At 48.2% G+C, this 26,702-nt stretch overlaps 1 protein-coding gene across 1 annotated transcript in view; it reads left to right on the top strand.

Moving 5' to 3' along the window:
- Positions 1 to 26,702, top strand: part of FRAS1 (Fraser extracellular matrix complex subunit 1) — a 1,618,415-nt gene that overhangs the window by 1,196,982 nt on the left and 394,731 nt on the right. The window contains exons 52-53 of the mRNA XM_069626341.1: positions 15,995 to 16,163; positions 16,777 to 17,023. Coding sequence (XP_069482442.1) covers positions 15,995 to 16,163; positions 16,777 to 17,023 — 416 coding nt within the window. The remainder of the gene's footprint in view (positions 1 to 15,994; positions 16,164 to 16,776; positions 17,024 to 26,702) is intronic.

The following is a 26,702-nucleotide window of genomic DNA, read 5'->3' on the forward strand; positions in this document are numbered from 1 at the left end:
AATGCAGAGTTTAACATGGAATGGAATACACTCAGGGTAAAAAGGAAGTAACTGTATTACTTCTGTGATAATGTCTATAGTGTTTGCAGCTTGGCCAGTTTCTTGACACTTTTATTACTGTTTTGAAGAATGCAATTTGGTTCGGTGAATCTTTATGGTAGCCACTTCTCAACTTGTCATGATGGTTTTATGCAAGGTGCAAATGCAAAAAATAAAATAAAGAACTGAAAAGAACATCAAAATATGGGAAAGCATAGAGAATCTACTTGTGATTTATAGAGTGTTTTGTCTACCTAGTTACAGCACCTCTATGTAATCCAAATCCATTATAAAAAATTTAGCCTGAAATGCATTACAAGTAACAATAAAAAGCAAACTATTGACACAGCATTGGCCGCATTGGATTGTGTTTCAACGGTCACAGCTCTTCATCAGATAATGAAGGGGATGTTTTCGATGATTAAACATCTATTTTAATGTTTTCATGTGGCTCTTTGAGTGTAAAGAGATTTTACACAGCCTTTAATGTACATAAAATATGTTATGTACTTAAAAATACACTGAGCACGTTTTTAGTTTACATTCTTATTATTTCACACTGGCGCTTTTGTTTTTCGTTTTTCTCCTATTCAGTGTTCTTTTGTGCTGTCCCTATGAGGACGAGGACTCCCGTTCTCGTGGGGGACTCCCTCTAGCTGAGCACATCATGGTATACATGGGATGCTTTAAAATATTTGAAGACCTGAACTGTCAAAACTCGTACGAAGAAACTCCTAAAGGATATCATTATCTGAAACAAGACGACCTTTAAATCAGCATGCCCACCTTACTGGGACAAGCACCTTTAACTGGCATACATAAAGCCAGAGAGACGAGAGCAGCCCGAGAGGCGAGGGAAGCCCAGGATGAGAGAGAGACATAAAGAGAGTTATGTACGTAACTCAGGGGAGGCCGACGTTGCATAGCAACTTATGACGGCAAGAACCAGGAAACCCACAACCTACAAACTTGTTTGGACCGATACCATCAGCAACGGAAGGACGCAAGGGGTCCCGAGGTGCAGCCGAGCACTGGGACACTGTCAGAATATAGGAGATAGGAGAGAGTGAGGAGACGAATGCCGTAGAGGGCACACAATCAGCGTTGCAAGAGAGGAAACCGAGTCCCTGAGAAGGAAGGCTTCCGAATCCGTTCTCCATCCAGAAAGAAGTTAACGGGCAGAATGGGAAGACTCAAGCTGATCATTACAAATCGCAGTTTACTCGTCTCAGTAGAAATTGGCAGACAAATTTCAAACCAAACCTCTGTGGGAAAATGAGAAGATAACTTGCTATCCTGAATTTAAGTTCTGTAGTGTTAAAGAGAAGGAAAGACATTTGGCCTCATCATAAGTTTGCCGGTCCTGAAAATTGCTGGTAAGCTCACCGGCACCCTTGTTTCTGGACCGGCAAACTAGGAGGCTGCCTGCTGGAGTCGCTGTGCCCGACAGGTCTGACCCTGCCGGGTACAGCAGCCACGGTAGGCAGACCGAATGGTGCCGGTGCTTCCGTGTCCCTACTCCCATAGTCTCCTGGGACTCTATGGGAATGGGGGCTTACATTTTAGCAGCGCCTGACTTCCTGGGCCGCCAGAGTTGTTAATCTCCCGGTGGCACTGGGAAGTCAGGCGCAGTAAAATTTTACAAGTCTGGCGACAACCTGCTGGTAGCACCGGCAGGGTTACCGCCGGACTCGTAATGAGGCCCATTGTCAAGAGTCTTTACCTGTAACCCTAATACAGAATCAAGGGACTTGGGAGAGTTGGAACTGTTATAAAGTGTGAAAACCCCTAAAGATCATATTCCCTCAAAAGACCAGATGAAGCTTCTTCGGATTGGGAAAAGCCAAAAGGGAATCCAAGTGAAGAAAGGAAAATCAAGTTTCCCCTTGGGGAATTAAAGAGATTAATACAAAAGGTCACAAGAGACTATCTGTGAATTGGATATTAAATACTGGTGCTACAAGTACTTTAGGAGAAGGGAGTCATTCTCCTAACTTGAGTTTGTTTATTTAGTTGTAGGGTAATTTAGGGTAGTTTTGGACTTTCAATGGACGTTTGACTGGCAGATGAGCACCTTAGTAAGATATGCAGAGACCACCCATAGACATAGGGAAAGTTGGGCCTTATTTCCTTAATTTAATAAGAGATTGAAGAACATGTCCTTTGAGAGTCCGTGTCCTTCTTCTGACTTGCCACAGGTGATACCTTCATGTCCTTTGAGTCTAAATAGTAATCTAACTGCCAGATCTTGGGCCTTTTGTACTCTGTTAAGTGGCTAGTCATTAGTCTGAGGTATAGGATGTTGGCATAATCAGGTCTTGATAGTACCAGAGGGATAACTGCCATGGTTTTCTGTGTGAAGGATATACAGGGCATGATGCCTATTCTGACTTTAATCTGTGGTTCTTGTGAGAGCAACTTGTCCATTGTGACTCCTAGATTTTTCATAGTAGGTGTGCGAGTGGGCAATTTCCCATTACATTTGACCAAGGAATTGTTGCAGTGCTGATCCCAAGTTCTTTTTTGCAAAGACTGTGTTTATGTCTTTTAATGGTCATCCCTGAGTCCTAGCAAAACAAAAAGGTGATGGCTGGAAGGTTTTGAATTAATCATAACCACGGGCATAGCTCTGGGCAATCCTCCAGATCATTGTTTTTCAGCCTGCTAAGCCATTACAGAAGGGGGAAAAACCATATGCAAATCAGGCTTGGTCCTACCCCCAAAAGGGGCAGTCAAGCCCGAACTGCTAGGTCACATCCCTTCTGCATGAGCCCACAAGCATCCCCACAGTACTCCCATGTGAGACAATTGTCAAGGTCTGTTGGTTCATTTGTGACGTTATAAACAAGCCGAGGCATCTGCATAGTTAAGGAGTTGATGCAGATGTTGAGTTTCAGCAGGGAGTTATGCATATGTTGAAAGTTATGGGCAAGTCTGGTGCATTGGGGTACTGCGCACAGCAGGTAATGTGGAGATAATCTGAAAGGGGCCATGAGTGTTGTTTCTGTTCCTTCAAAAATGATTTAGAACCAAGCCATTTAGCGTTGTGGAATTCCCTTAATCCTGATATCCACTAGTCTTTTTAGTAGGATCAGATGATGATCAGATGATGTCTCGAACTTTGGGGAAATTCTAGTTCGCACTGTAAGGCATATCCTTGCCAAATTCCGTTGACCCTGCTGCTTTGGGCTGCGAGAGAGGAGCGTGCGTCAGACCACAAGACCTGGGTGCCCTTGCATCACTGTGCGACAGTGGTGGTCGCTGCTGGTGACTTTCCCGTCTTTCTCCAAGTATCCTGAGACCAGCTGCATCAGTTCTTTCTTTGTCCTTGTCTGTTGTATGCAGTGCCCAGTGGGAGACTGCACCAGCCGTGTCCTTTTGGCAATAGTTAACCCAATCTTTGATATAATCATGTACTACACAAGTTGGTAGAGTGACTGAGCAGCCAGACTTATCTCAAGAGCGGTCTATGTGATCTGCAGGGTTATAACACAGAGATTCACAGTGACAAGTATCCAAATAAATATTACACTCAATTTTTCTTGATTAAACTTTTTATTAATTTAACAGTCAGTTGAATAAGCCTTCTTTAGAAGGGAGAAAAATATGTAACACAATAATACACTTCAAAACTACAGTCTCAGTTTCAATAAATCAGTAGATACCCATTTGGGATGGCACACAGACACTTCCTACACCCTGAGGTGACTTAAATAACTAGGACACTGTGGACATTGATACATCACTGGCACATTTGACGCTAACCTCAATATTGCTCTAAAAGGAAAAGACGAGGGAATAAAACAATGGTTAACAAATATTCTTAAGCAGGTAAGTACCTTTGGGACCCTCCAATGCAAAAGTAAATTAACCCTTTCCCAGCTACACAAGTTATCCAATGTGTGACATTTGTTGAGGGATAGTTAAAGCACAAAGTCAGAGGTAAGAAGAGTCTTTCAGGGAGCCAGGACAGCCAATGTTAGTTGAACAAAAGTCTAGTTGAGCTGAAGCACTTCTTGCAGGTAGGTAAAAAGTCTTGCACAATGTTTTAGAAATCTTTGTAGAAAATGAAATCACTGTAGGGCCACAAGCTGGGAGGTTGATGAGGGGCAAAGCTGCAAGCAGCTCTGCAAAAGCAACCAAGACCAGTATCAACTGAGATCTAGCAAGGCTACACAACAAGAGGTAAGCAACCCCTTAATTTACAGTTCCTTTGGTTTGAAGAAATTGGTTCCAGCTGGCTTCTGTTCCAGTTGTAGGTCTGCAGATCCTGTTTTTCCTGAGTCTCAGTCATGGGGACAAGAGGGAGGACGTCTGGGGACTCCTGCACTACGAATTGAAGGTCAGCGGCAGCAATGGGCAAACTTCAGATCAGCGGCACTTTGTGGTTTCAGCTTCTCGCGGCTCTCACAAACAGCACCACCGTGGTTCTCAGATACCTTTATGGACTTTCCTCGCATCTGGGGTCCAGCACTCTGTTGAGGTGGCTCAGGCTTGGTCAGTCCTGTTTCATGGGAGTCCAGAGGATCTTACAGGAGCTTGGGTCTGACTTAAAAACGATGCACTCGAACCTGGTGTTCCTCTCCCTGGCAATCAGTTCCTGCAGCAGCAATGGAAGTACAGCCAGCTCAGAGAGGATGTCCAGATGAGTTTGCTTTGGGGTTGATTTGTCCCACCAACTCAAGGGGAGAAGTCGTCTGTTGCAGGGCTTCTCTAGTCGAGGCAATTTCAGAGATTCAGCAATGCAGCAGGGCTTCACCGGGCAAACCAACAGTCCAGGAGTTGCAGCATGCATCTCTTCCAAGTTCTTCTTCGGATTGCCTTCCAAGTTAAAAGCCTCACCTTTTATGCACATTTCTGCCATTCATTCACAGTCTAGCTGTCAATCACACAGCAGGGTGGCTGTCCTCCAAGGACAGCGAGCCAGCCAATCACATTTGGGTGCATTCCTGTAACCAAGGGGATTAAGCACAGGGAGTTTTGGTCACCTCCCTCACTTTCTGCCCTGCTAGATAGGCTGGAGCCAGAGACGGGCTTCACCAGTGAAACCTGCCAAAGACAAAACGCACAAAGGGACCATACCTGGTTTGGTTCATAGAGTAAATCTCAAGAAGGACCTTTCCAACAAGAAATGGTGAAAAAAGAAGACCTGCATGGGTGCTTTACTGCTGCTGCAATTGCAGTCCGCGGTAGAAACACACAATAGTAGGAAAAAGTAAACCACTGCCACCAACTATTAATTGCAGAAAGGGTAACATAAAAATGTTACATGAGAAACTAGACAAAGGGGATACTAAGTAACACCTCCAGCACCCTATTATAAGATACAAAAAGATTGTCTACAAAATTAGAAATGCAAGTTAAGTCAATTTCACTTCACTGCTCTTGGAAACAGTGGTTTAACCAAGAGAAGGTATTTCAACCTTTGGGAAATCTGAGAGTCTTTGCTGTGCCACTGCACTGAAGGTACTGGGTGACAAAATGTAAAAGAAATATGCCTATGGATTTTGTCAAACCCCAAAGTCAAAAGAAACAGTGTTCAAATCAACGGAAAAATACACGAGAGAGTGGGAAAAAGGTCTCACTCTCTCCATGTTAAAAATTAAAGTCCTAAAGTTCAGCAAAAGTGCTGGGGGTCTCTAGGATAGAAGGGAATTAGCACATTTCTGAGAATTCTCCCTAATAGTTCTGTATTTGTGGCAAGAGATCCACCTCCAGTTGTAAACCAGATCTGCATCCACAGCCCCTGTGCACTTTGAAGCTTAACCAAGGAGGGGATTTCGTACTCCAGTCAACCATCTCCAAGCCTGGCAAGTTTGGACCCGGAGTGAGCTTAGGGCGGTGAGTAATCATACCACTTACCGGTGGCCCCTAGTTCATCCATTCACTTTTTATGCATGAAGGATCCCTGGTGATCCTTGCTTTGGCTTGGGTAGTCTCTGCTCCCTAAAGTCAGCCAAAAGTTGGGGACTGCTTTGTTCTCCACAGCAGATCCTCCTCTGACTCTCGGAACACAAATTTCCACACTCCAGAATCCTCTCTAACTTTTCCTTCCCATTGAATATTGTACTTTGAAGTTTTACGCATCAGTGAGCGCGCACAAACTTGACACAGAGCACAAGCCTCCAATCATCGTAGGGCTGGGCTTAATAAGTTAGGATTATCCACCTCTGGAGTTGGCAGGAAACCGCACTTTACTGCATTGATCGAAAAGTGACTGTATTTTACACAGTGTGTGTTCTAGGTAGTGATATTACTGTGTTTTCCATTATTCACTTGTGTTTGTTCTGAGCCTAATAAATTGTCTAATTTTGATATACTACAGTTTAAGGGTAATTCTTGTCCTACTGTGTGTGCTCATCAAAGACCTCAGATCACTCCCATTACTCCTGCGACTTAGCCTTGACTGCTCTCAAAGCTACCTTGCATTGTCCTGGCTACCTCTACAGAACTGTTCCCTGTTTCACTAACAAGGGTGGCCTCCTAAACATCTGTTCACAGGAGCAGAATTTAGAAATCCATTCTAACAGTGTTATGCACAGTCCATTCGATCTAGGTAGTGTCCTTTTTTGCTTTGAATATTTCTGCTTTGTAGTGCCGCAGCTATTGCTAGGCTAGTTTGCCTGTAGCTGGGATGCTTTTCATCTAAATCTTCTCAAGTTTCTGCTTTTCTTCTTTGATGCAATTTAACCTTGGAGGTAAACCATTTAGAGGCGTTTCTTTTGAAGGTTTTTTTATTTGAGTTATGGTTTCCATGGTCGTGTTGACAGTATTGTGAATGTCGTTCAGTAGGTCATCTGGTGTCCTGGTATGAGTTTTGGCTGAATGAATGGGTTTAGTGGATTCAAGTTTTTCTAGTAGGGCATCCACTATGATTTAATTATATGGTCTGATTAACATTGTAGTAACTTTGGAGGATTGTACTAGTATTGGTACTTCGGAAAAAGTGTGAATGTGGTAGAGAGATGTTTCCCCCAGGACAGTAGTGCTGGGACAGAAACACTAATGGAGTTGTTTTTGCAGAACACACTGTCCAAGGTGTGCCAAGCCTTGTGGTTGGGACCTTCAACCAATTGCTCAGGGTGAAGTCCACCAAGGTTTGCAGAGAGAAACGTTGTTGCCACATTGTGTTACTTTTTGAGACAGATGTTGAAGTCTACCAGTAAAGTGAGCTATTATTGGGCAATAGAGAGGTTCGGAAATACATCTGCTAAGTTGTTGGGGAAGAAAGGGGTGTATGATGGAGGTCTGCCTATTTAGTGTGTACATGGCCAAGAGGATGGATTTTCACTTTGGGATGTTATCGTAGCTTGGAGTTGTAGTCTCTGAACAAGTGCAATTCCTTCCCCTCTCCTGGCTGTCCTCTTGGAAAAAATAATTTGGAATCCTGCAGTAGTTTTGTGTATAATCAGTGAATGATCATCCGAGATCCAGGTTTCTGTGATGAAGAGTAAGTCTCTTTAGTCTTTGCTAACAAAAATGCAGATGTTACAGGGCCGTTTGGTGATGGACCAGCATTGATGTGATAAGGGGACAACTAAAGCTAAAAATTCCTATGAGATTTAGTACTATAGGCAGATCAAGGTTGATTTATGTGTTTGAATAACCTTAGTATGGGTGCTCTTGGTGTTTGCTTTCATTCTCAAGTAGGTGCATTAGGTTCTTGATGGGGTCGAGATGGCCTTCCTGTGAGTAGCATTGCTTTGAGATGTAAGGCTTAGTGAACAATTAACCTCTGAGAGGTCTGCTTTTGGACATTGAGTTGGGTGGAGGTGTACCTCTCGTGGTCATATGAGGCCTTGTTTTGAGGGTTGGGATGATCTGTGATTTTTTTTTTCAGTTTGTTCCTCTCGCAATGCAGTGCTGACGTGAGACGCAAAGTGGTTGGGTGTTGCCGGTGCTCGTAGTTGTTTGAGCAGATATCTGGAAATTAAATCAGGCATGGATCTTTTTGGGAGGGGGGTACGAGACTAGCTCCGTGGTTTTAATCCTTCTTTTATCAGCTGTGATCAAGCTCTCTTTTCCGTGTTACAGGCATAGTTTTGGCTTACACTTTGAAAGGAGAGTGATGCAGTGGTTATGTGAGGAGGTTGTTGTGAGGTTTCTTGGACAATGTGGCTATGGTGTTGATGAGGGTAGATAAGTCGGTAACAATTAGGACGGTCTAGCTATGCAGAGGTAGTAATAATTGGTAACAGGTCAGCCTGGTTTGTGTGCAAGTGGTGTTAAAATCTGTAAATATACATGTGTACTATAATTCTAATTGTCGTTAGAAAATCTTACCACCAACTTCAATGGTTGTATACGAATTGTTTGTTTTACAACTGTTCGAATTACAATTGACCTTTTCACAATTGACCGAATTGTGAAGGTCAATTGTAACATATATGTGGGGGGAAACCGCCCACAACCCCCCGCCCAATGCCAAACCCCCCAAAACCCCTATATATATATATATATATATATATATGTATATATATATATATATATGGTCAATTGTGAAAAGGTCAATTGTGACCCTTTAAATTCGGTCAATTGTTCATTCGAACAATTGTAAACGAACAATTTGGGTAATACCACTTCAATGGGACCCCTCCGCATACCTACAGGCTGCGTGGTCCTAGACTGATTTGTGGCAATGTCTTTTTCAGGCTCACTCCCTGGCCTACCTCAGTTGTTCTAGGAGCATTGGTCTGTCCTGGCTTCCAGTGCAGGGGGGCCTGTATCCCCCATGTATAATCTTGTTGAGTAGCAGCATTGCCTTTCTTCTGGAGGGTACTGCAGAGAAACATTGCTTAACGTTTCTCTTCTTGTTAGTGAATTTGTTACGTTTTCCAATGGAAGCTGCTGCCACTGCTACTATTGTTAAGAATGTTAGTTGCACTACCATGCTCATATATATTTATACCACAAAGAGACCATTTTAACACCATGATGGTCTAAAGTGGCAGAACCCTGTATTTTAAGCCTGAACTTCTGTCCTTCTTCCTCCCAGCTATGCTCGGAAAGAGCCTGCATATTTTCAGGCTTCTTGCAAGTTGTAGGCCAGGGAAAGGTAACTGTGTGGCTACCCATCAGACCTAATTTGTTATTCTTTCAGACAGAAAAAAGCAGAGAATCTTAAATGTTAAGGTCGTCGTGTGGGTTTTTGCACACTTTAATTATCTGTGACATACATTCTAATATTACGTATTTTCAAGATTTCTTAACCACAAACATGTCTTGTGTTTTAATATTTAAGCAATGCATTGAATTAGGGTTGCCCTGAGATGCCAACCCCCTTTTTCATTTCAACCTCGTGCATTAATAAATATTCAAAATAAGGCATTTGGATAAGCCGGAATACCATTCTTCGCAAAGTTTACCTTTGCAAAATCACTTACCGAGGATGGAAAAATTGTATATGTCTTCCCTTATCGTTTTTTATTATGCTCTTAATGCAGTTTCCTTAATTCACATTTGTCTTGAGTTCAGTTCTAATCCTGTTTCTTTCGCTTTAGGGCTAATATCAGTCAGTGTACTTGCTTATAAATTGTTCATGCATGTTCTTAGGGTGGTTGATTATTGTCACCCGCAGGCGTTCCGCTTGGCGGCTTCTCCCGCGTTGGAACTTAGGACACAGGTATGCAGGGCACTAGTCTCTCCTTTGTGTCCATCACGCTTCCTCCTCACGACGCGGGGCCGCTGGGAGTATAATTACCTTCCCGGCCCAGCGGTCCCTGCGTTGCAACTGTCCAGTGGGAGCCCTCGTTGCTTCCTGGTTCTTCGCTCCTACCCCGTTTCAGCTTCCGTCTACTCTGCTCTGCTCTGCTCTGCTCTCGCGCCCCTTCACGGCGTACGTTTTTTCTCTTTTCTCTCTCTCCTCCAGTTTTCCCTGTAGTCACCGTGCCTCGGCGACTTTTGTTTCAGTTCTCTGCGGTTCCGTCCTCGCGGATAGGCTCCGCCCCTTTTTTCCTTCGTTCCTCTGCTTTCTCTCTGGACTGCCTTGCCGGTGCCTTGCCGGTGTTTTTTTTCCTGACCTCCTCCCATTCCTGGTCCTCGCCCCGCTAGTTGCTTGGCTGGCAGGGGTTTCGGGGATTCTTCCACTCAGTAGGACCCTCCTGCTGCTTTGCTGTTCCTGCAACCAACACGGATCCTGCTTATTACTTTCTCCTGCTCACCTGCACGGCCACGTACAATACTACCTTGCTGACAACCTGAGGAGTCCCAGGGTTTTTTCCCCATCAGGGGTTTTTTCCCCTATTTTCGGCTTAGTCCCGGAAGGGAGGTCCCCGGCCAGCTGTTCCCAGCAGCAGTCAAGGTGGCCTCCCTCCGTGACAAGCAGGCACTTCGAAAAAAGGAGAAGGACTATCTTACTCGACGGCGGCTACAGGATCCCAGCAGTAATTCCGGCAGTTCAGGTGAGGAGAGCTGGACAGAAGGGGGAGAAAAGGGAAATCAGGCACCTAAACCATCACAGATTGCAACGCCAAGTAAAGACACGATGTCCGCTGAGGGACAAGTGCAAGAGCTTTGGAAGGCGATCCAAGCTATGTCTCAAGAACTCCAGGGAGTCAAGGCGGAGAACGCCCTCCTTAGACAAATGGTTTCCGCCAGGGAACCCCCTCCTCCAGAACTACCACCTACGATACTATCCTCGGGAAAGTTTGACGGTGCCCCCAAGAAGGTGAAGGAATTCCTAGAGGCATGTACTGTCTACTTTACTTTCCGACCCCGCACTTTCTCTACGGATCAAGCTAAAGTCGGCTTCCTAATCTCGAATATGACCGGCAATGCTTTGACTTGGGCTACTCCCCTAGTCATAAGCAACAATGCCATACTTCAAGACTACTCAGCATTTCAGAATTCTCTGAGACAGACATTCGAACGCCCAGAATTATCATTCACTGCTTCTGAAGAATTGTTGGACGTCAAGCAGGGTTCCTTGGATGTCCTGTCATACATTTCGGCCTTTAAGACAGTAGCTTCTGGCGCGGGCTGGCCAGAACCTGCACAGTATGCCATTTTCAGGAGGGGTCTCAAAGAGGAAATTAAGGACGAGTTAGCCAGGTCTACTCGCTCGCCTACTTTTTCGGACCTACTAACGGCTGCACTGCATATCGAGTATCGTCTACAAGAAAGGAAGACAGAAAGACGCAGACAACGTGGCTCAGGATTCCCCCTGGATGTTCGGGCATGCTCTCCCCCTCGTCGCTCTTCCACTGCCGCGTCAGAAGAACCCATGCAGATAGGTGCCACAAGAGCACCTTTGACTGCTGCCGAAAGACGGCGAAGAAGGGAAAAGGGACTTTGTGCCTATTGTGGGTCAGACCAACACCTTCTTAAGGATTGTTCTGAATTGCCTAGCAAGAGGCAGGGAAACGAGCACCCTCGGCATCAATAGGGACTAGTGTCCGGGGGTTTCCAGTTCTCTCTACTCGTCCCTATGTTTCGCTTACAGTTTCTTCTTCTGAACCCAAGGAAGATACCAGACTCATGGTAGTTACTGCCACTCTTACGGTAAAAGGCGAGAAGGTGGAGACTCTCGCGTTACTGGACTGCGGAGCAGCCGGCAACTTTGTTGATACCCTGTGGGCAGACCAGGTCGGTCTACGCAGGATACCCCGGAAGGAAGGACAGAAGATAGAAGGAGTCGACGGCTCTCCCTTATCATCCGGACTCATCACCCATACCACTGAAGATCTGTCCTTAACAGTTTTTCATCATTCAGAAGTGGTAAGATTCGACATTATCCGGGCTGCACATTTCCCGATCATACTGGGAATCACATGGCTTCGCAAACACAATCCCCAGATCGATTGGACTAAGAACCAGCTGAGCTTTGGTTCTTCATACTGCACCGAACATTGTCTTTCTCCGAAGAGCCAGAAGGGCCCTGACTCCGTTACGGCCTATACCTCGGACTGTGTGAGAGTGTTTGCATTGCCCAACTATTGTTCAGAATACTCTGAGGTGTTCCGGGAGAACCTTCACTCCATACTGCCACCTCACCGGCCCGAAGACTGTACTATAGATCTGGTACCCAATGCCCTAGTTCCCTTTGGCAGAATGTTCTCCCTTACTCTGGCCGAGAAACTTGTGTTACGACACTATCTGGACACTAATATGAAGAACGGGTTGATTCAGCCTTCAAAATCCCCAGCAGGGGCTCCTCTGTTTTTCATAAAAAAAAGAGACTCTACTGATCTGAGACCCTGTATCGATTACAGAGGTCTCAACAAGGTGACGATCCGTGATCGTTATCCTATGCCACTTATCTCCGACATCATCGAGGCGGTACAAGGGGCCAGAATATTTACAAAACTTGACCTCAGAAACGCTTATCATCTGCTCAGAATCTCCCAGGGTGACGAATGGAAGACGGCATTCCGCACTCCATTCGGTCTATATGAGTATAAGGTGATGCCATTCGGGCTAGTTAACGCCCCGGCTGTGTTCCAAAGATTTATGGACAGAATGTTTTCTGACATGCTCTCTACTTCCGTCATCATCTATTTGGATGATATCCTTATCTACTCCTCCAACCTACAAGAACATATCGGGCATGTCACTCAAGTCCTGGAACGTCTACAAAAGAACGAGCTGTTAGTGAAGGCTGAGAAGTGTAAATTCGCGGTCCCTTCCGTGCAGTATCTGGGCTATCAGCTGTCCGAAGAGGGTATAGATATGGATCAGAGGAAGGTTCAGGCCATCCTCGAATGGCCCGCACCCACATCTGTCCGGGAGGTGCAAAGGTTTCTGGGACTTTCCAATTATTACAGAAGATTCATCCCCAACTTCTCTGAAGTAGTATATCCCATCACTCGCCTACTCAAGAAAGAGGCCTCTCCGTTCTACTGGTCGCCCGATACCGAAAACAGTTTCAGACTACTCAAACATCTTTTCTGCTCGGCTCCGATCCTCCACCACCCAGATCAGACTTTGCCCTTCATCCTGGAGACTGACGCTTCTGCAATCGCGATTGGAGCGGTTCTACTTCAGACTGTCAACGGTGTGGAGCATCCAGTAGCCTACTTATCCAAGACTCTCTCACCTAGCCAATTGAATTATTCGGTCCTAGAAAAGGAGTTGTTGGCTATGAAATTGGCTTGTGACGAATGGCGCCATTTACTCATGGGGGCCAGGCATCCATTCCTCATCAGGACTGACCACAAAAACCTGAAAGCCCTCCAAGAAATGGAGTGCTCAAATTCCAGGCAAGCTCGTTGGGCCTATCTTTTCTCACAATATGATTTTCAGATCTCTTACATTCCCGGTTCGCTTAACCGTCTGGCAGACGCTCTATCTCGCAAGGACTCCAGCAAGGAAAGGGCTTCACTAGACACTGAACCCATGTTTCATCACAATCGGATATTGGCCCAGGTCAGTACTTTCCTACAAGGGGTTAAGACCGCCGTGAGTCAAGAGCTTCCTCGAATTGCGTTGCACCCCACTTCTCCTTATCAAGAGAAAGACGGCTGGCTGTTCTTCAAGAAACGTCTATACATTCCGGAAGGCCCGCTGCGGAAGAAGATTCTGGATTGGTGTCACACATCCCGCCTTGCGGGTCATCGCGGGGGAATCAACACTCTGGAGCTCATCTCGAGAACCTTTTCCTGGCCCACCGTGAGGAGAGACACCCTAGACTTTGTGAAGACCTGTCCTATTTGTGCCCGATCAAAATATCCGACGGGGAAACCGTTGGGATTACTTACCCAAGTTGAAATGCCTACTCGCCCTTGGGGGTTGGTTTCTACGGATTTCATTGTAGACCTCCCGGAATCTGGATCATGTACCTGCATCATGGTCACGGTAGATGCTTTCTCCAAGATGGCACACTTCTCCCCTCTTTCTGGGGTTCCCACAGCCACCAAAATGGCTGAAGTGTTTGCACGAGACATTTTCAGGCTACACGGTCTACCCGACAAGATCATCTCGGACCGGGGAAGCCAATACACTTCGAGATTCTGGACAGCCCTGTGTACCCGTTTAGGAATTGAGAGAGCACTCTCTTCGGGTTTTCATCCCCAGTCCAACGGGATGACGGAACGACTTAATGCCACTCTCGAACTATATCTGAGATGTTACGTCACTCAACACCAGGAGAATTGGGTTTCCCTACTCCCTACTGCAGAATTCTCGTATAACAATGCCAAACACTCTGCCATAGGTCTTTCACCTTTCTTTTGTACCTATGGGGTTCACCCTAAGTCCTTTCTCCCTGAAATTCCCAGTTTCACCAATTCCCCGACGGCCGAAGAGGTGTTAGATCAGATCAAGGATGCCCATGACACAGCATTACAGAGTTTGGAGAACAGCAGGAGACGATCTAAGATGGGAGTGGATAAACATCGCAAAGAATGTCCGGACTGGAAGCCAGGCGACAAGGTGTGGCTGTCCACCCGGTTTCTACCCAAATGGACAAGACCCTCTAAACTGTCCCCTCGTTATCTGGGTCCTTTTCCCATTCTTCTCAAAATCAATCCTGTGGCTTACCGTCTTCGGCTGCCGCCTTCTCTAAGTCGCATTCACCCAGTCTTTCATTCCTCTCTCCTTAAAGACTTCTATTTCGATTCCCATCACAGACCAGTGCCCAGACTTGCTCCATCACAGACCCCCACTCAAGCAGAATATGAAGTCTCCAACATTAGGGACTCTAGGTTCTATCGAGGCAGGTTGGAATACCTTTTGTCCTGGAAGGGTTATCCGGAGTCGGAGGACTCTTGGGAACCGGCTTCTCAGGTGCATGCGCCTCGTTTGCTTGCTAGATTTCACCGCCTGCACCCAGGGAAGCCGGGGGTGATACGGTCTGGAAGGGGGCATACTGTCACCCGCAGGCGTTCCGCTTGGCGGCTTCTCCCGCGTTGGAACTTAGGACACAGGTATGCAGGGCACTAGTCTCTCCTTTGTGTCCATCACGCTTCCTCCTCACGACGCGGGGCCGCTGGGAGTATAATTACCTTCCCGGCCCAGCGGTCCCTGCGTTGCAACTGTCCAGTGGGAGCCCTCGTTGCTTCCTGGTTCTTCGCTCCTACCCCGTTTCAGCTTCCGTCTACTCTGCTCTGCTCTGCTCTGCTCTCGCGCCCCTTCACGGCGTACGTTTTTTCTCTTTTCTCTCTCTCCTCCAGTTTTCCCTGTAGTCACCGTGCCTCGGCGACTTTTGTTTCAGTTCTCTGCGGTTCCGTCCTCGCGGATAGGCTCCGCCCCTTTTTTCCTTCGTTCCTCTGCTTTCTCTCTGGACTGCCTTGCCGGTGCCTTGCCGGTGTTTTTTTTCCTGACCTCCTCCCATTCCTGGTCCTCGCCCCGCTAGTTGCTTGGCTGGCAGGGGTTTCGGGGATTCTTCCACTCAGTAGGACCCTCCTGCTGCTTTGCTGTTCCTGCAACCAACACGGATCCTGCTTATTACTTTCTCCTGCTCACCTGCACGGCCACGTACAATACTACCTTGCTGACAACCTGAGGAGTCCCAGGGTTTTTTCCCCATCAGGGGTTTTTTCCCCTATTTTCGGCTTAGTCCCGGAAGGGAGGTCCCCGGCCAGCTGTTCCCAGCAGCAGTCAAGGTGGCCTCCCTCCGTGACAAGCAGGCACTTCGAAAAAAGGAGAAGGACTATCTTACTCGACGGCGGCTACAGGATCCCAGCAGTAATTCCGGCAGTTCAGGTGAGGAGAGCTGGACAGAAGGGGGAGAAAAGGGAAATCAGGCACCTAAACCATCACAATTATGCGTTGTGTTAACACTGTATGCCTTTGTCTTATTAATCTCAATAAAGAAAATACAGTAAAAACAAATATGCTATCTTGTTGTATCGTAGCCATGGGCATCTTATTTATTTAAAAGGAGGTGCAAATATGTTCTCTCCTACTTCACCTCAGCTCAAGATATGCCCACCAATATACTTCAGATATAACATTAAATGAGGTAAATCTGCATTTATGTGTATGTATTACTAATGATACTCATGTCTTATTTCCATAGCTATAATGTCAGTGAGAAGGCGGGCTCTGTTAGTGTAACCGTAAAACGGACAGGCAACCTCAACCAGTATGCCATAGTTCTCTGCCGCTCTGAACAAGGGTCTGCCACTTCCAGCTCCAGCGTGGGCTCAAAACCAGGCCAGCAGGACTATGTGGAATATGCAGGCCAGGTACAGTTATACAATGTATTGTAAACTTTTATTGTTTGTTCAGTTTGAGTTGCTAAGTGCTGGAAAATCACATATAAGGTTTGAAAACCATATAATGGAAACCGAAATGTGTATACATAGTTTCTTCAATTTATCAGAGCCGCTGAAATTGAAACCGGTTCGGGTTCTTATCTGAAGGCTACTCACTTGAGTTATAGTAATGGGTAGTATAACTCATCTACATCTTTTTATTAATAATGAAGATTGTAAAATGTAACATATTTAGTTTGTGTTGGTAGAGAGCACATTTTGCTCTTAATTTCAGGCCACTGCCTGCAGTGTACACTTCATTTCAAGGGGATGCTAATTTATTGCGATTGTAGTAGCTATATTGACAACTAAATGTCGACCTACATTCCACTATCCCTTGCTATATTTCATTGCTCAACCAGCTATGTGGCCAGGTGACTTGGGTTGAGCTATGCCTATTTTCGTTTCCTGAGTAGTAATAAATATTGAATGCCCATTCCAAGGAATGTATTTATTGTCTTACATTCTGCGATCAAGATGCCTGTACTCCTTTTTGGAACAGGAAACTCAGAAGTGTAACCTCATTTATCTTTTCCCCATCCAGGTCCAGTTTGATGAGAGGGAGGATACCAAGTCTTGCACCATTGTCATTAACGATGACAGCGTGTTCGAAAACATTGAGAGCTTTAATGTGGAGCTAAGCATGCCGGCCTATGCATTGCTCGGAGGAATCACGAAAGCCAAAGTCCACATCAATGATACAGAAGACGAGCCAACTCTTCAATTTGACAAGAACATGTATCGTGCTAATGAGAACTCTGGGTTCCTTTTCGCACCAGTCGAAAGAAAAGGTTTCTGCAATTCACATATGCTAGTGTGCAAAGTGGACCCTTCAGCTCATATGTATCTTTAAAAATTCGATAAGCACATCTTTGTGGCTTAATTGATATGGGGCCTCATCAGTAGTTGGGCAGTAGCCCGGCGGTAAATCCGCCGGGATACCGCCCAACGCAATAAGCGTTACCGCAACTTGGTCCAGCGATATTAGTGCCAGATCCCGAGTTGCGGCAATAGGACTCCATGGGGCAGTAACAGCACTATTTGCACTGTGGTAATAGCGCCGCAAATGGGCAGAAAGTGGAGAGTTTTACCTTCAGCAAAAAGCTGGAGGTAAACCTCCTACTTTCTGCCCAAACATGGGATTGGCGGAGCCGTAATGCAGCAGTAATAGCGTTACTGCTGCATTTTTGCTGCTCTGCCCAACCCCTGATGAGGCACATAGTGTCTTATTAGTTGAACTTCTAAAACAGCTTTCATTAGGTGAATGTTTGAGCTCTCAATGGGCTTTATATTTATCATATTTCTACTAACAATACTATTTGTGGTGCCAAATATTGTATAGGGAATTAAAATCAAAAGTTGGTCAACTTGCACACTGCCATTCAGTAAAATCATAATGTCTGGGTTCTAACTGTCTGCAGCATATGAACTTGTCCATTATACATTGCCACACCATTGCTCTTTTCCTTTGAAGGAAAAATGAAACGTGATGCCGTTAGACATTGATTTGAAGTGTTTATTAATTCTGTATGCATGTTAAGATATCATTTTAATGTTAGCGTACATTTCAAATATACAATTCGAGGAGATTGGGTCCTCCGACGTATTCCATATCTATGACAGTAATCACCACAGCTGTGCTGCTTTTGAAAATCTTTCGGCGTCTGCGTCCTGCGTCGATGACGTCGATACGCCGCCCCGAGGACGACTTCCGACAGCCGACGTCACTGGATGTTATAAGTAGGCACACGACGCCCGTAGCCTCAGTTCCGTTTTTTCTGCGAACGTGTTCGCTTCGGAGATCTCGGCGCTCCTCGACTCTTTGGAGTTTCTGTTCTTTCTCGGTTCTTCGAACCTGTTTGGTGTTTGTGAAGTATTTCTTCGTGAAGATGTCTACCTCGTCTTCCACACCGCGTCCGGGCTTTAAGAAGTGCGGGGACTGCGGGTCCAAGATGTCGGTGACGGACTCGCACGACGCCTGTCTCTGGTGCCTCGGGGAGGCCCATGACACGGATGACTGTGTCGACTGCCAGTCGCTCACGTCCAAAGCCTTGCGGGAGCGCAAGAAGAAGTTGTCGGTAGGTAAGGTGTCCAAGCCCCGGAAGTCGAGGTCTGCGGGGCTTTCAACGGACGATTCCAGGGGCGACTCTCTGTGTCATCGTCGGAAGTCCAGTGGGTCTCGCTCCGGGAGTCGGTCCTGCCACTCCTCTGCCTCTTCGAGGCATTCCCGGAAGTGCTGGCATCGGTCGCCTTCCCCGTCCTCATCCGAGGACTCCGCCCGTCGGCGGGTCGCTTATCCCACCAAGCATGCGACACCGGAGGAATGGGCTTCCTTCGGGAAGAACATGTTAGCGATTCTTGAATCGCAGGGCACCGGTCCGTCCGCGCCTCCGAGTGGGGTCGGTCGTGATCGGTCGAGAGACACCGCTCGTACGCCTTCGGGCTCGGGTGGTCGGCACGATTCGTGGGAGAGGTCCCGCTCCGGCAAGGGGAATCGTTCTCGTCATGCCCGCTCCAGGTCCCGGTCCTCGACGCGCTCGAGACCGCGTGAACCTGTGAAGTCTTCGAAGAAGACATCGACGCCTGTGGCGCCAAGGTCATCGACGGATTCTCTCGAGGCTCCACCTCCGAGGAAGTCGTCAACGCCGTCGGCGCCCAGGATGTTGAAGGACACGCTCGGGGCTCCGCCTTCGAGGCCTGTGTCGACGCCGTCGGCGCTGCGTCTGTCGTTGGCGCCGATTCACTCAACGCTCTCAACGCCTTTCGAGGCTGTGTCGACGGGGGTACGCCGAGGCTCGGTGGAACCCCCTAGAAAGGCTCTGGCCAAGGTCAAGCATGGCTTTGGTTCAAGTTCTGTGCCTTCTTACCGCCATCTGGAGTTTATTCCAGAGGTGGATGAGGGCTCTGATGATGGCATGGTGCCGGACAAGATTCTCTCAGGCCATAGCCAGTTTGAGGACCTGAGGCAGTTCCTGCATAATGCTAGTGGGCTGGACACCTCTCCGGAGGTGGAGTTTTGTAGGCCTGAGCCTGGGACTCATGCCGATTCTTCGTACCGGCGCCTTATGTCAAGGGTCACCAAGTACTTAGGATGGTCTGCTCCCCCGGGGGGGTTTGTTCAGGATGACCTTACGGATATCCTCGACATTGGTCCACCAACTGACCCGGTACTGCCGTTTCATATGGCTCTACAGAGGAGGATGGCGGCGGCTTGGACTGCTCCAGAGAGTCTCCTGGCAGTGGGCAAGTCTTTGCCACGAAAATACTGCCCAGCCAGTAGTGACCCCTGCTACTTGTCCAAGCACCCTACTCCGCAGAGTTTGGTGGTGCAGGCGGCTACAGCCCCGGCAAAGCAGGCGTCGTACCCTACCATCCCTCCTGATAGGGACGACAAGCGTTTTGACGTCTGGGCGAAGAAAGTGTTTTCTGCAGCGGGTATGGCGCTTCAGGCGGCCAACTCCATATGTGCCTTGTCTCGTTTCACGCACACTCTGTGGAACTGTTTCCTTGGCGGCTGAACATATTCTCGAAGGGGACGAACAGGATGGTTTCCTTGCCATGGTTCAGGATGGCAAGGATGCCATGTGTGAAGCCGTTCAGTCGGGTTTGAACATGGCAGATTGCGTCAGCCGGTCCATGGCGGTGAGCACTGTGATACGCAGGTTTGCGTGGTTGCGGAAGTCGGTGTTTGCTCCTGATGTGCAGGCCCGGCTCCTCAACATGTCCTTTGACGGGGAACATCTTTTTGGCAGCAAGGCTGACGAGAGCCTTGAGAGGTTGCAGACCTCAAAAGCTGCAGTGAAGTCGTTGGGCCCTGCAGTTCGACAACCTCCGCCTTTTCGTCCTAGGGGACAGCAATGGAGGGGAGGTTCCTTTCGTTATTACTCATCCTTTGGTAAAGCGAGAGGAGCTGCCAGTCAAATGAGCCACCGTAGGAGTGCCAGGGGTGGAAAACAAGGTACTCGAGGTGCCAAGGCCGCTCGGGCTGTTGCCTCTTTGCCCTCAGGCAACGCCGCAGCTGCTTCAGCTCAGTCATGAGGCCATGTCCCATGGTTCGCCGATTGGGGGAAGGCTGGCGCAGCATCTTGCAGAGTGGCGCGCCATTACTTCAGATGTGTGGGTTCTGGAGATCATAACCCACGACTACTGTCTTCCTTTCCAGCAGAGGCCTCAGGACAATCCACCGGGGAATCTCTCTTTGAAGAGTCCGGATCCGCTCCTTGCGCAGGAAATTCAATCCCTGCTGCAGAAAGGCGCCATAGAACTGGTGCCTGTAGCGGAGAGGAACAAGGGATGGTATTCCCCTTATTTTTTGAATTCCAAGAAAGACTGGGATTGAGACCCATCATGGACTTGCGCGGTTTGAACAAACTCCTCAGGAAGGACAAGGTCAAGATGGTTACTCTCTCTCAAGTCCTCCAGGCCCTTCAACTTCAGGACTGGTTGGTGTCTCTCGACCTCAAGGACGCTTATTTTCATGTGCCGATCCATCCAAAGCACAAGAAGTACCTGAGGTTTGCGGTTGGCGACTCGCACTTTCAGTTTCGGGTCCTGCCGTTTGGATTGACCTCTGCCCCGAGGGTCTTCACAAAGTTTATGGTAGTGGTGGCAGCGCATCTCAGGAAAGGGGGGATTCACGTCTACCCCTACCTGGACGATTGGTTGATCAGGGCGCGCTCTCCCGAGCAAGTCCTGGATCATCTGTCAGTCACCTGCCACTCCCTCCACAAGCTGGGCTTCTCCCTCAACTTGAAGTCCCATTTGACACCAACTCAGAGGCTCCAGTACATCGGAGCAGTGCTCGTCACATCCCTGGGGCAGTGTTTTCCTCCCCAGGTGAGGGCTCATCACATTCAGCAGATGGTGCACAAGTTTCAACTTGCCCAGACTCTCCCAGCGTTCGAGTTCTTGAGACTGCTCGGCCTCATGGCATCCTGCATTCTTCTGGTGCCAGAGGCCAGGTTGCGGATGAGATCTTTGCAATGGGCAGTCAAGCTCCAGTGGTCTCAGTCCTCCGGCAGGATGTCGAACCCTGTTCAGGTGCCGTCTTCGGTCGCCCGGGACCTTCTCTGTTTGGCTGACGAAAGCAATCTGATGAGGGGGGCTCCATCCGGAGGTGACGATCGTGATGGACGCATCCCTCACGGGATGGGGAGCTCATGCCAATGAGTTGACGGGCAGCGGTCCTTGGTCTCCGTCGGAGTCCAGACTCCATATCAATCTGTTGGAGCGGAGGGCCGTCAGGCAAGCCCTGAAGGCTTTTCTGCCGACTGCGCGAGGAAAGAATGTTCTGATCCTGACGGACAACACGGTGGCCATGCACTACCTCAACAAAAAGGGGGAGGCAGGGTCTTTTTTTTTTGTTCAGGGAGGCGATGCAGCTCTGGTTCTGGGCAAACCGGCAGGAAGTTTCGATCTCGGCAGTTCATCTGGCAGGAGCGAAAACGAGACGGCGGACGCTCTGAGCAGGCAAAGCACGATCTCTCATGAGTGGGAGTTGGCTCAGGAGATTCTCCTGGAAATCTTTGCCCTTTGGGGGACCCCTCGGGTGGATCTCTTCGCCTCCATTGACAACCGGAAGTGCGAGAGGTTCTGCTTGCGGGAATTTCCTCCAAATGGAGCTTTAGGAGACGCGTTCGTGATGGAGTGGTCATTCCCACTGCTGTACGCGTTTCCTACAGTCCCCATCATCCCGCAAGTACTGCAGAGGTTACGGAGGTTCGGTTCCCGGATGATCCTCATTGCTCGGGCGTGGGCCTGGAGGACGTGGTACCCGGACCTTCTCGACATGTCCATCTGCCCTCCACGTCGTCTTCCCTACCGAGACGATCTGCTCTCATGGGAGGGGGGGTCAGGTTCTCCATCCAGAGGTCAGGTCCCTCAACCTTCACGCTTGGTTTCTGAAAGGTTGAGGTATAAGGATTGGGACCTCCCTGAAGACGTGATGGAGGTGTTGCTTTCAGCCAGAAGGCCCGCAACAAAGTCCCTGTACCGTTGCCGTTGGAGAAAGTTCTGCGACTGGTGCAGGGTTAAGAACGTGGATGCTTTTGCATGTGAAATTCCCATGGTTCTGTCTTTTTTGCTTTCTTTGGCCCACAGGGGCCTTCAAGTGGGTACCATTGAAGGTTACCTGGCGGCGCTGTCCATATTTAAGCGCTCGTCTGAAGAGTGTTCCTATTTTAAAATTCCTTTAATTTCTCAGTTTCTGAAAGGGCTCACTAATGTGTTCCCTCCGTCGCCTTTCCAGGTGCCCGGTTGGGATTTGAACCTTGTTCTCAAGTTTCTGATGGGTGCTCCGTTTGGCCTTTGCATTCATGCCCTTTGAGACTGTTAACTCTTAAAACTGTATTTTTAGTTGCAGTCACTTCCACTCGCAGAGCGAGTGAGTTACAGGCACTTTCACTTAAGCCACCCTTCACTTTGTTTCATAAGGACAGGGTTGTCCTTAGAGTTCGTCCTTCTTTTCTTCCGAAGGTGGTGTCGGAGTTTCATTTAGGCCAGAAGGTTGTTCTTCCGGCATTTTATCCTCCTCCACATCCTGGTAAGGAAGAGGAGAGGCTCCATAGGCTTGATCCTAGGAGAGCGTTAAGCTTTTATATTTCACGCATGTCCTGGGTCAGAGTGGACGATCAGCTCTTCATTGGTTATGCTGGAAAGCGTTTGGGACAAGCTGTGATGAAACAGACTTTGTCCCGCTGGATTATTTTGGCTATCTCTGAGTGTTACCGCTTGGCAGGTAAGGACCCACCGGTCAGCTTAAGAGCCCATTCTACCAGGGGTATGGCTGCCTCTACTGCCCTTTCAGAGGGGTGTCCCTATTTGTAACATCTGTGATGCAGCCACCTGGGCTTCGGTACATACTTTTGTACGTCACTATTCCCTCGATTCCATCCGGGGGCAGGATCTGGCCTTTGGCAATGCGGTCCTTTACTCCGCAATTTGATTGGGCAGTCTAAATTTCAGTTTTTTTTTTTTATTTATTTTCCCACCTCCTTGCATTGGTACTGCTTTGGGAGTCTGTCATAGATATGGAATACGTCGGAGGACCCAATCCCCTCGAAGAACAAGTTACTCTCTTACCTGGTAACCTGGTTCTTTCGATGGGATGGTCCGACGACGTATTCCGTATCGCTCCTCCCTACCTTCCACGCTACAGAATTTCTTATGCGATTGCAGCTAACGTTTCCGCAAGGCTTTGTGTGTCAGACTGGCAGAAGACTGGTGGCACACGTTCTAGGAAAAAACTACTTCGAGTGGATTGTGTCCTCGAACGTATTCCTCATCTTAGATGTATTCCATCCAGCTTTGCTGCTCTGAGGACATTTTTTCAGCAGAGGGCGCTGTGCGTCGATGTCGTCGAGTCGATGGTCCCTCGAAGGCCTCCGTCGAGGGCGACGTCATCGGGTGTATAAGTAGCACGCGTGGCGCCCGTTGGCCTCAGTTCCGTTTTTCCGCAGTATACGTTGCTTCGGACATTCGGCGCGCCTCGAGTTCTGTGAGAATATATAATAACGAAATATGTCCTCGTCATCGACGCCGACCACGATCCCGAAATCGGGATTCAAAAAGTGCAAATCATGTGGGTCAAAAATGTCGATCACGGACCCGCATCGAGAGTGTTTGTGGTGCCTCGGAGAAGGCCACGACATGGAGGCCTGTACGAAGTGTCAGGCGATGACGGGGAAGGCCTTGCGAGAGAGGAGAGGAAAGCTACAGGTAGGTCGAAAAACTGATCGAAAAAACCTCTTGCGTGGAGTCGAAATCCTGTGAAGAGAATTCTCCTCGACGCGAAAAGCATCGCTCGAGGTCCCGTAGCGATTCCCATCGCTCGTTGTCTTCGTCAAAAAGATTGAAGAAATGACGCTACAGGTCTCCCAACCACCTCGTCGTCAGACGAGTCTCCAAAAAAGAATAAATGCCCCACGAAACATTCGTCTGCCGAAGAGTGGGAAGCATTCAGGATCAAAATGATGGAGGTGTTTGAAAAAGCGAAGCCTCGGTCCGCGCCTTCTTCGGAAGCCGGCCGGGAGCGTCATCGCTCCGACACTCGCGCACCCTCGAGCCCGGGTAATCGAAAAAGGAAGGATAGGGAACCTTCCAGGACGCCGAGTGAAAAACACTCGAGTCGAGTCGACTGCTCGAGGTCATCGACGCCGTCCGAGACCCATCATACCTCGAAGGGAAAATCTTCGAAGGTCGCCTTGACGCCCTTGAAGCAGACCCTGTCGACGACCACGGTGTCGTCGACGCCGTTATCGACGTCGACACTGTTATCGACGTCGATGCCGAAACCCTCGGCGCCAAAGGCTCCAGCCAAGCCAGGGAAGCCAGAAGAGGAGAAGGATAAGGTTACAAAACCTGTATTGTCCTCAGAGCCAGGTACTAGACCTCTTCCTCCTCCTCTCCCAGAGAAGGTTTTCAAGCCTCTCCCCAAAAAGGAGTTTTTCAAATCACTGACATCAATTTTTGAGGAACACGAGAGATCTGATGAGGAGAATGTACCTTATGGGCTGGAATATGGCACCCCAAATGTCCCAGAATACTTGATTTCAGAAGAAAGCAGAATGAGGGACTTGGTGGAATCATTACACAAGTGGCATTGACACATCTCCGGAAAACGACTTTGGCAGACCAGAACCAGGAGAGCATGCCAGTCCATCATACCGTCAATTAATGACAAAGGTAGTAGATTACTTAGGATGGGCTAGACCATCAGCCCAATTCATCCAGGATGAATTAACAGATATATTGGACCATGGTCCCACCGAAGACCCAGTTACTACCCTTTCATGTAGCCCTGCAAAATAGGGTGGCCAAGAATTGGGAAACTCCGGATTCTATTCCTCCGGTAAATAAATCCCTCACCTCCAAAATACCGCCCGGCCAGTACCGACCCAGGCTATCTGTCCAAACAACCAACTCCCGAGAGTCTGGTCATACAGGCAGCCACAGCTTCTAACAAACTTGCATACCCGTCTATCCCTCCAGACAGGGACGATAAGCGTGTGGATGGTTGGGCACGGAAGGTATTTTCAGCCCGGAGCATGGCATTAAAATCTGCCACCTCCACATGTGCCTTGGCAAAATTTTCGTACACTCTTTGGGAGTGCATTGCAATGGCGGCGGAGCACATACCAGAAGAGGAAGAAAGGGAAGGGTTCCTAGCCATGGTTAGAGATGGAAAGGAAGCCATGCAGGAATCCCTTCAATCTGGATTGGACACTGCGGATAGTGTAAGGATGTCCATGGGCACTAGCACGGTAATGTGCTGATTTTGCATGGTTACGGAAGTCGGGTCCGCACCGGATGTACAGAACCGCCTTCTGAACATGCCTTTTGACGGGTTTCACCTTTTTGGCAACAAGGCTGACGAGAGCCTTGAGAGGTTGCAGACCTCAAAAGCAGCTGCCAAATCTTTAGGAGCTGCTATTAGGCAACCTCAGCCTTTTCGTGCGCAAGGACAGTCATGGAGGGGACAATCCTATTGTTACTACACCTCATATGGAAAGGCGAGAGGAATGACCAGTCAAAGGGGCCAGAAAAAGGCCATTCGTGGTGGACGAGGAAAACGTGCTAAACCAGCTCCAGCTGCAGCCTCTCTGCCATCAGCGGCTGCAACATCCGCCACAAAACCGCTTTGAGGACTTGCATCACAAAACACCTTTAGGGGGCAGGCTGTCACAGCATCTGTAAGAATGGCGAGCCATTACTTCAGATATTTGGGCTCTAGAAATAATAGCCCAAGGTTACTGCCTTCCTTTTCTAACGCAACCTCAAAGAAATCCACCAGGGATACACCCGTTGAAGTCTTCAAACCTGCTCCTACATCAGGAACTTTTAACCCTGCTGGAGAAAGGTGCTATAGAACCAGTACCTGCAGCGGATAGGAACAAGGGATGGTACTCCCTGTATTTTTTGATCCCCAAAAAGGACGGAGGACTGAGACCCATCTTGGACTTAAGAAACTTGAAAAAGTTCCTCAGAAAGGACAAGTTCAAGATGGTTACCCTTTCTCAGATCCTTCAGGCCCTTCAACTTCAGGACTGGTTGGTGTCATTGGACCTCCAGGATGCTTATTTTCATGTGCCGATTCATCTCAAACACAGAAAATACCTGAGGTTTGTAGTTGGCGACTCACATTATCAGTTTCGAGTCCTGCCATTCGGGTTGACCTCCGCCCCGAGGGTCTTCACCAAGTTAATGGTAGTGGTGGCAGCGCACCTCAGGATAGGGGGGATTCATGTCTACCCCTACCTGGACGATTGGTTGATCAGAGCGCGTTCTGCCGAGCAAGCACTGGATCATCTGAAAGTCACCTGCCACTTCCTCCACAAACTGGGCTTCTCCCTCAATTTCAAGAAGTCACAGATGACACCTTCCCAACAGCTTCAGTACATAGGAGCTGTATTAGACACGTCCTTGGGAAAGAGCTCACCTCCCAAGTCGAGGGTTCAAGACATTCTTCAGATA

Source organism: Ambystoma mexicanum, chromosome 6p (genome assembly GCF_040938575.1).
Source record: "Ambystoma mexicanum isolate Mex_15411 chromosome 6p, UKY_AmexF1_1, whole genome shotgun sequence".
NCBI classification, from domain to species: domain Eukaryota; kingdom Metazoa; phylum Chordata; class Amphibia; order Caudata; family Ambystomatidae; genus Ambystoma; species Ambystoma mexicanum.